The sequence below is a fragment of the Amphibalanus amphitrite genome, unplaced genomic scaffold (genome assembly GCF_019059575.1).
Source record: "Amphibalanus amphitrite isolate SeventyFive unplaced genomic scaffold, NRLGWU_Aamphi_draft 000784F_arrow, whole genome shotgun sequence".
NCBI classification, from domain to species: Eukaryota; Metazoa; Arthropoda; class Thecostraca; order Balanomorpha; family Balanidae; genus Amphibalanus; species Amphibalanus amphitrite.
In genome coordinates, this window is record NW_024882278.1 from 297717 (window position 1) to 311507 (window position 13791).

Below are 13791 nucleotides of genomic sequence, written 5' to 3' on the forward strand. Positions count from 1 at the left end.
AACGATGCCATTAATCACAGGCCGCAAAATGTCAGTAGGCAGTAAATGTCACTGTCAAGCGTGATTGAAGACTCTCTATATCGTTCAAAGCCTACCCATTTGCTTTCAGTTCGGTAGAATGCTACACGGATTATTTCTAGCTTTATGTGGGCTTGATTTTCGTACTCGGCCGGCCGCCCGGGCAGTGACCGACAACCGGACAGCTAAACCGTGGAATTATTTATGAGCTTCTGCGTTAACCTGGCAAATCTCACTAACCCAAGGCGTGTTGAATAAACATTGACACACCTTGGGATAGAGAGATGTCGATTTAACACGCTTTGGGATGGTAAGATTTTCCAGGATAGCACGGAAGCTAGCAAATATTTTTTTTACAGTGTGAGTCACCCGAGCCCCTGTCACTGGCCTGGATACTGTGCCGCGGTGCACAGCGTCCCGTCCGTCGCAACCGCTTATAGATTGAGGGACAACGTCCGCGACCTACTTTCCAGGCACACACGCTGGAATAGTCGTACGCCTGCCAACCTGGTCATTTTTCTTGATCTGGCTACGCGTTGCAGTATAATGTATGACGTGTGTAGAATGATAAACGTTGCGCAGAAGGCATCAAATATCAAAGCCAAAACTACGCGGCGTGGGCCAGTTTGTACCAGCTAATTGTGGCTATCAATTATTGCCGTCAAGCATCTCGTGCTTTCTCAGAATTAACACCAGCCGGGCCATGCCACGTGTCACATTTTCTGCCCTCTTTGTATTCACTCCTTTCACGTCCCCCTGTAGTGTTCTGACCCCGAGCTCGGATCAAAGCCCGTCTTCATGACTGTGTGTCATATCAGCGTCACGCCAGTCCGTCATCGATTGTTGGACCTGCAACAAGCACCATCTGCTAGCAATCGTTGTGATGCGGCCATTTTGCTCAGAAGGTCAAGGCAGCTCTTTGTCAATGTCACAGAAGCAATATGTATCGATTGTCTCAAACAAAAGACAGTAAAAGCGATCTTATGTGCCTCCAAGTGATAAAGCGTTCCGCAAAGAGGGTATTGAAAACGGCTAATGACGCGTAAACGGTATCGGAAGGCGGATATTAGCAAAGGCTGGTTGTTGGAAACCTGTATGAGTATTGAGATCGGAGTTGTTGCGTAGGTATTTAAGTGTGTACATTTGTCAATCCCAAATAAGCTGTTTTATTTTTACCATGAATAATTGTTAAACCTTTACTTAGTACTTTCCGTTTTATATCTGTGGGCATGATGGAAGCGGTCTTTGTTTCTCTTGATCCTTTTCGGAAATCTTCCTGAAGCATATACCTATATAAGTGGCAGTGATAAAAATTCCCCATTCCGCTTTTGTGAGTAGCCTATCACACTTGAATATGGGGAATGCATTAGTCATTTCCATATCATCGTCGTATATCGTGCGGTCTGTCGTGGCCATTTGAAGCAGTTTACCAGCACCCATTTTCCTGACTTCGCCGCTGTAACACGGGCTCTAGCAGGGACGTCTCTACCATATCTCTGTCCGGTGCCTTTAACTAGCGTCTTCACCGCCTTTAGCGGCTGCGGCTCGCTCAATATGCGGACAAATTACCGCGATACCGACCGGGAAACGCGGCAATAAATCGCTAGCGCGGACCGAGGCGAGCTTGCGCCTGTCGTCGGCCAGTTAGGGCGTCCTGCTTCTGTGGCCGTCTAACCGCAGGGAGATTTAACGCAGAGTTGGTGTCAGCGCCAGAGGAAATGCCCGGAGCGCCGACTGTGTGTGGGTTGTGGTCCGGCGGGAGGAGTGAGGTTTTTGGCCGTGAGGACGCTGAACTGGTCGAGATCTTGCTTGACTGAAAGATGTTTCACCAAGTATTAGCACACATAGGATCAGAATATTGTCATAGTTATTGTTTGCGATGCATGAGTGCTGTGTAATGTCTGTTTCCGGTTAATTACTGCAACAGCTAAAGGTATTTATAGATAAAAAGCTAACGTTTTTATTTTACTTGTGTACCGATTAGGAAAAGACCAACCACACAAATGTATGCCCAAAACTTTGCAAGCGACTCGACCTTCGTTTCATTTCACTGCACCAGGACACTGTTCATGGCTTTGATATCTACATACATTACGATGCACAAGTATAGGCTCACATGTCCCTCGTCCATTTGTCTTTCTTCGCCGTCATCGCTTTCTTTGCCATATTCAGGTCAAAGACACCGTAATTGCGTAGGATGAAGAATGAAAAATAAATTGCTTGGTGTCTCATGATGTTGTGTGAACCGATCTATTACGAGCACAAACAGCGTGTGCGCTTCACACGTACGATGAGCTCAGTCCTCGCTTAGTTTAACGGCGTGGTACCTGAATAAACGAGAGAGAACTCGCAAAGAAATATGTTCGTCACTTGATAAACTCTTGTGATTCATGAGCGTACGTTGCTGGAAGTATACGGTCCATTCAGAACGCGTTGTCACGATGCTACGGCTGCGTAAATTATTTCGTGTAAATAGCACACCCAGCACGCTTTCCTCATGCTTTATCATATAGATTGCGTTCATCATCAGCGTTAAAGTCCTTAAAACAAATGGTGCTATTTACTCTTTGCGTTTCACGACTTTTGCCTACGGATAAATTATGTTGTGTGCCTGTGCCGTTTTTTTTATTCTCCCACCTATCGACCATTTTCCCTAAGAATCATTGCGCTACTGTGTGATACTGTGAGGACTGAAACGACCCGTATCCGTAATTCGAGTTGTGCATTTTACGAAGCATGTACATATGTACTCTTACGACGTGGCATGTGGGAGTTTTGTGTCTTTGACGTTCATGACGATACGGCACAAATTCATTGTTTAGCTTAAAACCGTTCCCGGGGAAATACGCTGGAGTTTCGGAGTCTTAGAGCTTCACGAGCTGCTCTGATCTCTCAGGTACTAAGTTTTGATGAATCGTGATGCTTGAGCGAAGTCTTATGCGGAGCAAAAGACTTGCGCCAATACCCAGCTGGGACATGAGGCTTAAGAAGTATTTCTAAGACAAATTCCGCTTTCCCAGCTAACATTTACAAGGCATCGTTTATGGAAAAGCTCACTGATGGGTTCTCAAGGAGAAATGTTAATCCACGCACTAATACCATGACCGCTCGACCTCCTTTCGCCGTTGTGTATGGACACGGTAAACTGCCTAATGAATTTATCGTGTAATGGCAGCGCCTTGTTTACGCGCCTTTTCAGCTGACCTTCAGGCCGACACTTACGAACAGGCAGTCTGTTTACCGTCTGCAGCTAACAGCCCGCTCCCTATATCCGTTCGCACGTGGTGCAAACTTTGGCCGAGGCGTGCGCTCAGGTGCTCGGTAGGAAGCGCAAGTTTCAGAGCACAATTTAGGTCATTGAATTTATAGGTCTTTGCCACTCGCATATTTCTTCTCGAGCTATCGACACTATACACCCGGCTACAGCAGTGTGCTGATTGGGATTTTCATTACCTATGGTTTCAGAACATGTCGAATTTGTTACTGCTTCTCTGCATTGCGGTGCGACAGCTAGCCATCCTCTTTGTCCGGTACGCATCCATTTTATATTTATAGCTTTTAGGAATTTCCCAGCAGACTGTGTGAAGATCGGCTATCCACCTATACGTCACACCCTCTCCGCTACTCAGTGATTTCACATTATCCCTGTCCCGTGTGATTTCAGTGCCGCTCGGCTTCGTCCCGTCTTCCTACAGCGATCGAGAAGAGATGCTCAGCGCAGAAGAGATCGGTATCATCATCATCGTGCTCGGTGTCTGGATGATGGCCATCGTCCTATTCTTCAACAGGTGCGTGATCCGACAGCCAAGGAAGACATCAATCGTGTCCACTTTATCAAGATAATGCATGATTTAGCTCACTTTCAGTCGAACTTCAGTAAGAGAACCATCAAAAGTATCATGGATGTTTTAGGAAAAAAGGGACGAGTGGCTGAAATGATAACCTAAGTTTGGCCGCTTTTGTTCATTACAGGTGGGGCAAGATCCGTATGTTGGAGCCGTACGAGTACAATTTCAAGTACCACCATCCGATTCCTGAGGTGGCCAACCACCGTCCCAGCTGTCCGCTGGCCGACGGCGCGGTGAGTCAATACGGCGCAGAATCACACACAGAGCAGCACGCTGTTCGCCCTTACTGCCGTCCTAGAACTGTGTTATGGGATGCAAATCCGTTGAAAGGGCCGTTAGCTTATCTTCTGAAAAGAGTCACCTACGTTTTGTATTTTTTGTTTAGCTCGCTTCTGCAACAGCAATCAGCTGGCGCAATCTTCCTTAGCTTAATGTTACCTGTAAATGTTACAAGCCCAACAACCAGTAAACACATGCGAATAAACTAAACAAACTAAATACTGAACAGCATGTGTGTTACTGAAGTGCACGTTAACGAAGCATGCTGCTTGTGAGACAAAACTTTTCAATTATGCATGTCTCATATCCGTTAGGTGGCATCGAGCGAGGGCGTTTGTGCAACATCGCTGACAGCTTGATACCTTATCATCAACGTCCGGAAGAAAGTTTCGCGTACATTACTCACTTAAGTTTCCCATTGCAATCTGCCTTATTTGATGAAACACACGGATGAGATACAATTACCTTTCTGGCGCCGGAACTTTGCAGCGAAATTGCCTTCATCTTTCGAACTAACTGAAAGCCAACGGCGAAGTTCGCACTTTTACACGTTGCGTAGTTCGTATTGAAGAAGTTATAGGATTTGGTCCCCAAGAATAGTGCTTCTCTAATAGGATATACCTTGAAGGGGATGGGACTGATATGTTAGGTAATTGAGAATTATTACAAGTTTGATGGGCTTTGATCAGCCAGTCAGACTTTCAATCACATTATTAAAAGCAGCACATTGCTTTCTGAATGTGGAACGTCTTGAATCTGAATGTCTTGAATCTAAGGTTGTGACGGGAACTCATGAATAGCAACGATTTGTTACTTTCTTAGGCATGCTGGAGACCTTATGTAAGCTTCAATAGCATGTTTTTTCTCTCTTTGGTACACATGGCCCTGTTTGGTTAGCGTGCAGTAAGGACGAAAAATAATCTAATACGAATTACGATAGTCATCATGGGCTCGATGATGCCGCACGAGTATTGCTAAATCAAAAGTAAGGATTTTATCTTTGCGGCAGGACCTTTCTTCCACGAAAGACACATGAACCTTGGGTAGTGTTCCGGTGAGACAAATAGTTTAGGAGAAAATATTGTTTGACTAACCAAATCGGATCAGCCTCATCCAGCATACATAGTTGCAAGCTGCGACACCCAGCTGTTGTAGCTGCTCAGTTCAGTTTTGAAGCCTGACTGCTGGGTAACTACCAGCATAACGTGCGCTGGAACCATCCGTCTAAGGAGAACATCGCTAATGCCACTATCAGCCCCGGGCTGTGCGGAAGGGCCACGGGAGCATACAGATGCGGCCGCCGCCTTCCTGAACTGAACTGTGCTCTAAATCAAGTTAGATGAGTTAGCCGGGAGTGAATTTGTGGACCAGTGTAGTGGAGTGATATAAATGGGGAGAACTGATGTGCAGCTGAGAGCTGAAACCACGGATAAAAGGGACTTATATGGACATACACCATTGCTAGATTTATATAGAAGTTAAAAATATGCATCGACTATGGTTTTCCTGAACGTATGAGTCTGTAAATAAGCCAGGATACATAATATCATATGACACTTTTTTAAGAGTATTTTAATAATAGTAATAAGAAGAATTACAACAATAATCTGACTTCCCATGGCGGTATTTTATAAATAATGCTCATTGCTCAGCCAGGCGAAGTTCATTTCTGTCCCCTAGATGGCGCTAGCAGTAGGCGCCTGAAGTGGTAGACTGTGCCACACGACGCTAACCTGGATCGGTAGACTGTGCCGCATGGTCTAGCATCGGGCTGAGCGCAATACGGATATTGGGCGAGAAGGCATTTTTGGCCATTCGTTTGCTGGCATAAGCTCGTGTAGGTATACCACTTTGTCGGTACTTTGCGGTATTCTTCCATGTACAGAAGCGCACAAATGCCATGTCGTTGACAAGTGTCACCAAACGCATGTGTCTGTGTCTGCGTTTGCAGAAAAAATCAAATGTGCACGATGGTCATTTGGGCTTGTGCACCGAAAAACGATTGTGTAGTCGACGCAATGAAGTTGTGCTGTAATGAACCTCTTGTGAAGGCCATTCTTGCGACAGGATAAGTCACGAAGCCAATACAATGCAATGAAAGTAAATGATAACACTGATGCCATCACATTGAAAACTAAACGAATAAAACAAATCAAGAAACGAAATAAAAGTGACTTACACCAAGAGACGGCACGTGAACAGCCTATTTGCAGTTTGATGTTCCAGCAGCGGGTCATTTTCCGTCTGGGACGGTGTGGATCGCCATCGGTCCGGCTCGGCGGCTCTTTTGATCGCCGGTCGTCGGTTGAACGGTCCGCTCAGCGGTCCATTTCCCCGCCCGGAGTGAACCGAGGCGCGCCGCGGAGACGGTCATTTCCCGACCGCCGCCTCCGACATCGGCTTTGTGTCGGGGGACCGGCGATGATGCGGTGATGTGACTCCGGCGAGACAGACGTTACGGTCAGCTATGACGGCCGACCGGGGACGGGTGGGTGGTGTCTGCCGCTGTTGGCACCGCCGTCGCCTTTGGCTGACCTCTCATTCTCTGAAAGAGTAGCTCCAGCTAGATAGGGGAGAGCGGGGCCAGTTGAAACACGGGGTCAGATGAAACATGGCTTTATTTTCAACAGTATGCAACATATGGCGCTGCCGACACCACTGCGCATCCGCGCTCGACCACTTCCTTTGTCAACGGCGTTTGGGCGGCAAGCGGACGGCAATTTTGATTTGACACTTGTTTTTGTGTTTTAGAGGGGCGTTTGGGAGAAATTGTTTTTATGAATATTTTGTGATATCTCATATACCTTTGTTTGCTGAAAGAAGAACTCCTGGCTCCGGAATAACACCTTATTTGGCCCTTCATTCAGCATGATGCCGTCCCTCCAGCTCGTTTAACATGTGCTTTACGGCGCGTGCGAGATGGCGGGAGCGGATGGGGTCAATTGAAACGCTTCTCTGAGGGTCAGTTGAAACAGGGCCACAGGCCGTTTCAATGGACCCCGGTGGCCTTTGCAATGGTTATTGTTCAGGGGCTGTAAACATTAAAGGAAATAGTCCACCTTTGAAATGAGCTTTTAAACTGAAATAGTAGTTTAATAGAGCTCAATTTTTGACCCCTTTTTCTCCAGCCTTTTGCTTGAAAGCACACTATAGCCTGAGATATTTCTCATTTTTCTCATCCGCCCATTTTACCATAGTCTATGTACTTTATGTCACCTATTATGAGGAACTTTGCACTTTTAGCTTTCCAATGACCTATTGAATGTAGCATTTGGAAAAGTAAACCGGACAAAATATCTCCTTAAAAAAGTGGCCTTAAAGAGGAAAACATCCCATTGTTAAGGATAGGTGCAATTGACCCCATGGGCTGGTTCAATTGACCCTCGCATCGGGGTCATTTGAAACGGGCGTAGAGCTGTTTTAGAAGCATGCGTTTGGCAGCAAAATATGTTTGAAACATAATTTTACATATCTTAAAATAAAGCCAAAAGAGCATATTTTTTCATGGCATTGTGCATTTTTCGATATGACTACTAGATCTCGCTGTGCATGTCAATATATAAAAAGTGGTTCAACTGGCCCCGCTCTCCCCTAAGACTCACCTTCGCTGCTGCCTCCGCCTGAATTCGTTCACGATATTCTCTAAATCGGCCCTGCGGATGAAATCAGGAGGCGATTTGCCCCGGAGAATCGGTCTAATGGAATGAAAGGTGCAGTTAGGGACGCAATGGGCACTCCCAGGTGATGAGGCTATTGTGGGAGAGCCGTTTTCCACACTTTGCCGAAGTCATTGCTTTCATGTAAGTAACAAAAGCTACTGCTGCAAAACCTACAGATAGTAGTTAGGTAAGTACATGTACACTGTTGTCTATGCAGCCTTGTACGCGTAAAGATCTTAATTGGAACATTTGCCCCACACCCACACATTAACAAAGTCAATGCGTATTACAAGCGGATAAGCCGCCGATGTTCAGCACGAAACCCTTTAGCAATGCGCACATATTTTCCCATTTGTTAAGATTAATTAAAACGCAATTTATTATGTAATTGGTTACAAGTAAGTATTTTTGTCAGTTTACCGAAACTATTGGTTACGTGAAGCGAGCCAAGTGCCCGGCCCCCAGCACCTCAATTCGATGATGGGTGTGTTGAACGGCTACTTACGTTTTACGGATTAGCCAGCCCGTCATGCTCCAATCGACGAAATTGTCTAACGATTAGTAACTACGCCATCCATTAACTCTGCCCGATAATTAACGTGTCCTTCATGGTCGACACAAATTTCCCTGGCACGGCAATTCATACCGCCCATTTCCGGACTGATATTACACATAATTACCTGCCGGTCGAAAATGTCATCCTGCGGTCGTGTGTGTGGTCGTCCGTCGGCTGGCCCGCTGTGGGGTTATTGGGTGCGGTGTAACTCCCGCGGCAGTGGTGAACGGCGCGCTGGACTGGGGAGGAGCAGGCCGGGACATTGCGTGTGTCACACACGGCTGCTCACAGTGGTCCGGACAGTGGCCGTGTTAGTGGGTGGCGTGCAGCATGCGAGAGAGGTGAAAGGAGCGTTCCTTCATTGCTCCCCATTGCCCCATAGTTCCACCTATTTTTCTCACTACATAGAGCGGCTCGTTTCGTGGGAGGGCTACTGAGATGGGATGGGATGGAGACCATGCGAAGACTGGACGGAGACGGGACGGAGACGGGACGGAGACGGGACGAAGACGGGACGGAGACGGGACGAAGACGGGACGGAGACGGGACGAAGACGGGACGGAGACGGGGCGGAGACGGGACGAAGGCGGGACGGAGAAGGGGGGACGGAGACGGAAGCGGAACGGAGATGAATTAAACGTTTTCAGCCAAAAATTAAATCGACCTTCTAATATAAAAACCTGATTATGTTTTATATGACTTAATCGTTAAAAGGTTGTTTTGTTGACAAAACAGCTACCTGACAGTGCTAAGAGAGCGCTACTTTTCTTACAGATTTGTACTCTGCCTAAAGGTTTTTCAGCCCCACTCGCCCAACGGCAATTCCAGTACCATTATGATAACTGATACCACCCGACCGTTCGGAACGTTAGCAATGCTTGCCTCAAATATCAAGCTCATGTTTTTCTCGCTTAATTTAAACTGACATTTGGACAGCCGGGGCAAACTCGGATCTGCGGCTCGGAAAGGAAGCCCCACATTCCCACTGCCTGGGGGTCAAGGCCACTAAATTGATGTCTGATGACTATTTGGCTACCAAGGCAGGTGTCAGCGCTGTTGCTAGCGCCAACAGCCACTCCTCATTGCCGGGTGACAGCGCGTCATATATTGAGTTTGGAAATGTCAGGCGTTTTTGTGGGCCTACAAATAGGCACGCCCTATTGATAATGTGGGGAAGTACGCGGGCCGACTGGTATATGGGCTGAATGTCATCCGGTAGTGTGTGGCGTGTGTACGTGTGTATGTGTGTTTTCATTAATTAACTGTATGGTGGTCCACATGAGATTCTCGTGACATTTGTCCCTTTGGGGTCTGCGTGTTTGGCTGATAAGGCCTTGTGCTCGGCACATGCTATGTTGTGTGCACCCTACAATAGAAGGTTGTATAGTATACATTCCTAGGTGCGGGATCATATCTGTGATCAGTTGATGTGCTCTGGCCAGTCCGCCCCTATATATTTTGATTAAGCATATGCTTATTTACGTACAAGTTTTGATAAAAGGTCATATGTATATTATAATATTCTAACTTTGAAGTAATTTGTGCGAAGACTGGCACGCGTGGATAACACTTTGTGGTGGAAATCATTAATCAGAATATGCTCATGTTCCCACCGCTGAATAAAAAGGAAACAACCAGTGCATCTGCTGTTCTTGGTTTCGGGTCTCCACCATTACAGCCCACTGCACCAGCACCGTCCGTCCTACTAGCCGTGACAGCGAGATCCGGGAGATTTAGCACGGACTAAGGAGTCTTATCTCGCCTCAACTGAAATGGAGCTGCTGCTCTCACTCGATAAATGAATATTCATTTTAGAGGCGACAGTGTCACAGAGTCGTGCACTAAGAACGCGACAGTTTTAAAATAAACTAAGAGGCGAGAGCTGAGTTCCACTCACTGTTGCTCTTATACCATCATCACCGGTCGTATCCCGATAGCAGACATGCATCGCAGGATGACATTGATTGGCAGGCTATAGTGGTAACCCTCCGTTAATGAATGTCGGCAACTGACCAGTGACCTTTCGACTGCCGACCAATGGTCACAGACCACTGGACCACTGACCTCCGGCTGCTGACCAGCCCATCACTGACCTGCGCCCCACCCTTCTGTCCCAGTCGCTGGCCGCTGACTGCGCTCCTCTTTCTGCACCTCTAGCCGCAGACCCGCGCCTCTCCGTGTGTCTCCGGTCTGTAACTACCGGAGTGCTGACTCCTGACCTGCGTCCCTCCCTCTGCGCCCCCAGCCGCTGCTGCAGACCTCGTTTGACCGGCACTGCTCGCTGGACCGGCGGCTGGCGCCATACGGCCGCCGCTGCTCCTCCCTGTCCGCCTACCTGAGCACCGAGCCGCGGATGATCCGCAACAACAGCGACCCGGCGCCTCCACACCCTCCCGGCCAGCCCCGGCCGGGCGCATACCGCAGCAGCATGCAGGAGCTCCGCCGGGAGACCACTCACTACGGACCTGACCTGGCGCCGGCCGCCGGCCGACCGGCCCGGACCGCTCAGGACTCACCGGTGGCCGTGGCGGTGGTGCAGGGGGCCGCAGAGACCAGCGGAGTGTCCCGGGTGAGCCCGGCGCCGCCACAGGCGGGTGTTGGACGGGGGAGTCCCACCGTCGCGAGGAGAGAGACTGGTCGAGAGGTGGGACTGACCAGGGGTCGTAGTGTGGTGGCGGAGGAGGGCAGACTCGCCGGGGAGGCCGGCGGCAGGCGCGCGGAGCCCAGTAGAGCGCTAGAGCGGCCCCGTGAGCTACTGCTGAATCTTGAGAGGGATGGTCACCCGGCCGAGACCGGCACGGCGCCAGGAAAGACGTCGGAGCCGGACAGACGACAGAAGCTCACCAAACCGTTCCGCCTGATCTGCCGGGAAACGGAGACCGAACCGGCTCGGGACTCGGAGGTATGACGTCAGACCCACGACCGACGTCACCAGACTGTGTGGCGTCACTCTGCCATGTCACGTTACACATTGTGACCTGCCTTTAATTAACGCGACGTATCCCCGGTGAGATTCCGAACCCGGTAGCAATCCAGAAGCCTCAGCGTCCTGTTGGAACGTCATCAATTCGGGGCGCACTCCGCAGCCCGCCCGGGTCTGATCACGACGGCGCCACGAGATGCGGACTGGGGACGTCTCTCAGAAGGCTTCCCGGCCGCCGCGCCGACAGCGTCTGCCGACGAAGGTCCGGTGATTACCTGCTGCAACTGTACCGCTGCCCCTTCTCGGGAGTGGAACGGGGGAGGGAGGGTAGCTGCCGACGGGCAGAACGCCACAGCGGACCCGGCTGAGCTGGAGCTGAGCTGGGATGGTTCTCAGCTGAGTAGTGAGTTGAGATGGACTTGAAATGGAGTGAAAGCTGAGTTAGGCTGTAACCGAGCTTCGAGAAGCTGAGTTTGTGCTGAACTCAGCTGAGTTGTGCTGGGCTGCAGCTGCGCAGAGGTGACAACGTTAGTACGCTAAAGTTTCTGCAAAACTTTGAGCAGCACAAGGACCGGGCTTCACTGCCGTGGTAATTGTGAAGAGGGTCGACGTTTTGACGCGCCAGTTATTTGGCAAGTGCTGACATGCGTGCAGGTGCTGCGGGAAATGTGACGAACTTCTTCGCCATGGGGATGTCCAATTGCGATCATCAGCGCCCATTTTGGACGCTACAATGCGACTTGTTTGGAAGGACGCACGTACTGTCAGTGTCGACAATGGATTGATCTCAACTTGTGATCAGCGAGAGTGTGAGTGCGGAGCATATGTGAGCGAGTGATTCCGGTGAGATGTTTTGTAAGAGGGGTGTCCGTATCGATTAGTGAATTTCACCCCCTCTCTCATGTCATCTCCCACGGTACGATTATCACTCCTATGTGCCGCAGTGCAGTGATGCCCTGCGGCACAGTCTATCTCTGCAGTGACTCTGAGCGCTAGTCCTGACTTGTTTTGTTTGTTTTGTTGGGTTAGGCCCTTTCGGTCGACAAGACCATTGCAGAGCCGGAAGGATGATAGGAATTAGGGGGAGACATTGGTCTGGGCAGGCACCCTAGTGAGTCGCCGGGGCTGAGCCCGTCCGAAGACAGGCCACCCAGCCCCAAGGCACTCACTGCACCCGGCTACGGGGTGCGCTCCCTCGGGAGCAGCGGTGCCGCTCCAAGGGAGCAGCCCGCATGAGATAAAGTTGCCTGTCCAGCCCGGAAGGGTGTTGTGGTGTGGAGGAGAAGGATTTCAGTTTCCTGAGGATAGAAGCACGGATAGGTGAGTCCTGACTGTAAAACCCACCGTGACCTCCCCCGGTCCGCCGCGGACACATTTTCCGACCATACCACCGGCCCTGACCACGACCGTGGTCGGCGCCGCGACCAGATGGCCCGCCGCGTCCGTCCTGATTAGGGACGCGCACATTGGCCCCAAACAGATACCAGACGGCCGGCGGGTCGGACGGCGGAGGGCCGGTCGTATTCCGGCAGCAATAAGTCACCGTAACGACAGAGAACGCCCATGTGAAGGTCAAACGGCTCCCGTTACCACCCCTGAGCCGCGGTCTACCGTCCGGCTCAGGTCGGCCGAGCCAGCGGTCCAGGTAAATCGATCCTAAATCCGCCGTCAGTGAGCTGTATCGGTCCAACGCACTCCGGTCCGCCGCTAATTCACCGTTACAAAGCCATCTTCTTTCCAAAGTCCCACCGTTTCAAATCCACCACCCGTAATCCACTGCAAGGTCCGCCACTACAATTCCATTGCCGGTCAAACGTGGCTGTGCCGGGCAATCCATCGCCCAGCGCCATTTAGGGCTATTAAATTTACACAGCACGTGTTGACACAGCCGTGCGGTGCGAGACGACCTGACGCGAACTGTAATATCGTGCACGCGTGTGACGTGATCTTTACAGCTCGGGCACGAAACGTTACCGGCTATTTATGGTTTGTGTTTCCGGCATAATTCTCGTTTTAATGAAGTGTTTTACTGAGAAGGATGTTTGCGTTAGCTATCCATTGTGTACACAATCATAAGGGAAGTGTCTTTCCATTAAGCCGTCAACTGCAGCATTAACCATGTTTTGCGGCATTGATTAAAAGCTTCCGAAATTTCGGTAGCATATCAGGAAAGGTGAAGACATCTGCAGAGTTGATGTAGAATGACGTGCTCTCAAATGGTTGCTCCTGCAACTGAGAACAATGCATGGATGCTGAACCTTATCATATCGACCTTGTGCCGATAAACGCTAATAAGCATGTAGACACTGTTAGCATATATTCACTCAATGTATATACCATATCACATCTCTCGGAAGCTGGCACTCTTGTCTCGAACTTTAGTCCCTCTGTCCCAGCGTAGACCGCCTAGAATAGCAGATCATGCGACCACACCCTCGTGTAACTCCCATATTGTGTGATCTACGCGGGCACTGTGGCTGTGCTGAGCGACTTGTCCGAGCCTGGCGC

The 13791-nt window shown here is 49.7% G+C and overlaps 1 protein-coding gene across 1 annotated transcript; it reads left to right on the forward strand.

Annotated features, from left to right (window-relative positions):
* Positions 1–3688: 3688 nt before the first annotated feature.
* Positions 3689–11572, forward strand: LOC122366100. Its single transcript, XM_043337928.1, has 3 exons — positions 3689–3806; positions 3991–4099; positions 10606–11572. Exons 1-3 carry the CDS (start codon positions 3727–3729, stop codon positions 11266–11268), a joined length of 852 nt encoding a protein of 283 aa, XP_043193863.1. The 5' UTR covers positions 3689–3726; the 3' UTR covers positions 11269–11572.
* Positions 11573–13791: the final 2219 nt, after the last annotated feature.

What these genes read in the sequence shown, in the direction of transcription:
- LOC122366100 (XM_043337928.1), top strand. Translation starts at nt 3,727, where the DNA reads ATGCTCAGCGCAGAAGAGATCGGTATCATCATCATCGTGCTCGGTGTC. An exon ending in ATCGTCCTATTCTTCAACAG is followed by an intron (nt 3,807 to 3,990) that starts GTGCGTGATCCG and finishes TGTTCATTACAG; the next exon opens with GTGGGGCAAGATCCGTATGT. An exon ending in GTCCGCTGGCCGACGGCGCG is followed by an intron (nt 4,100 to 10,605) that starts GTGAGTCAATAC and finishes CTGCGCCCCCAG; the next exon opens with CCGCTGCTGCAGACCTCGTT.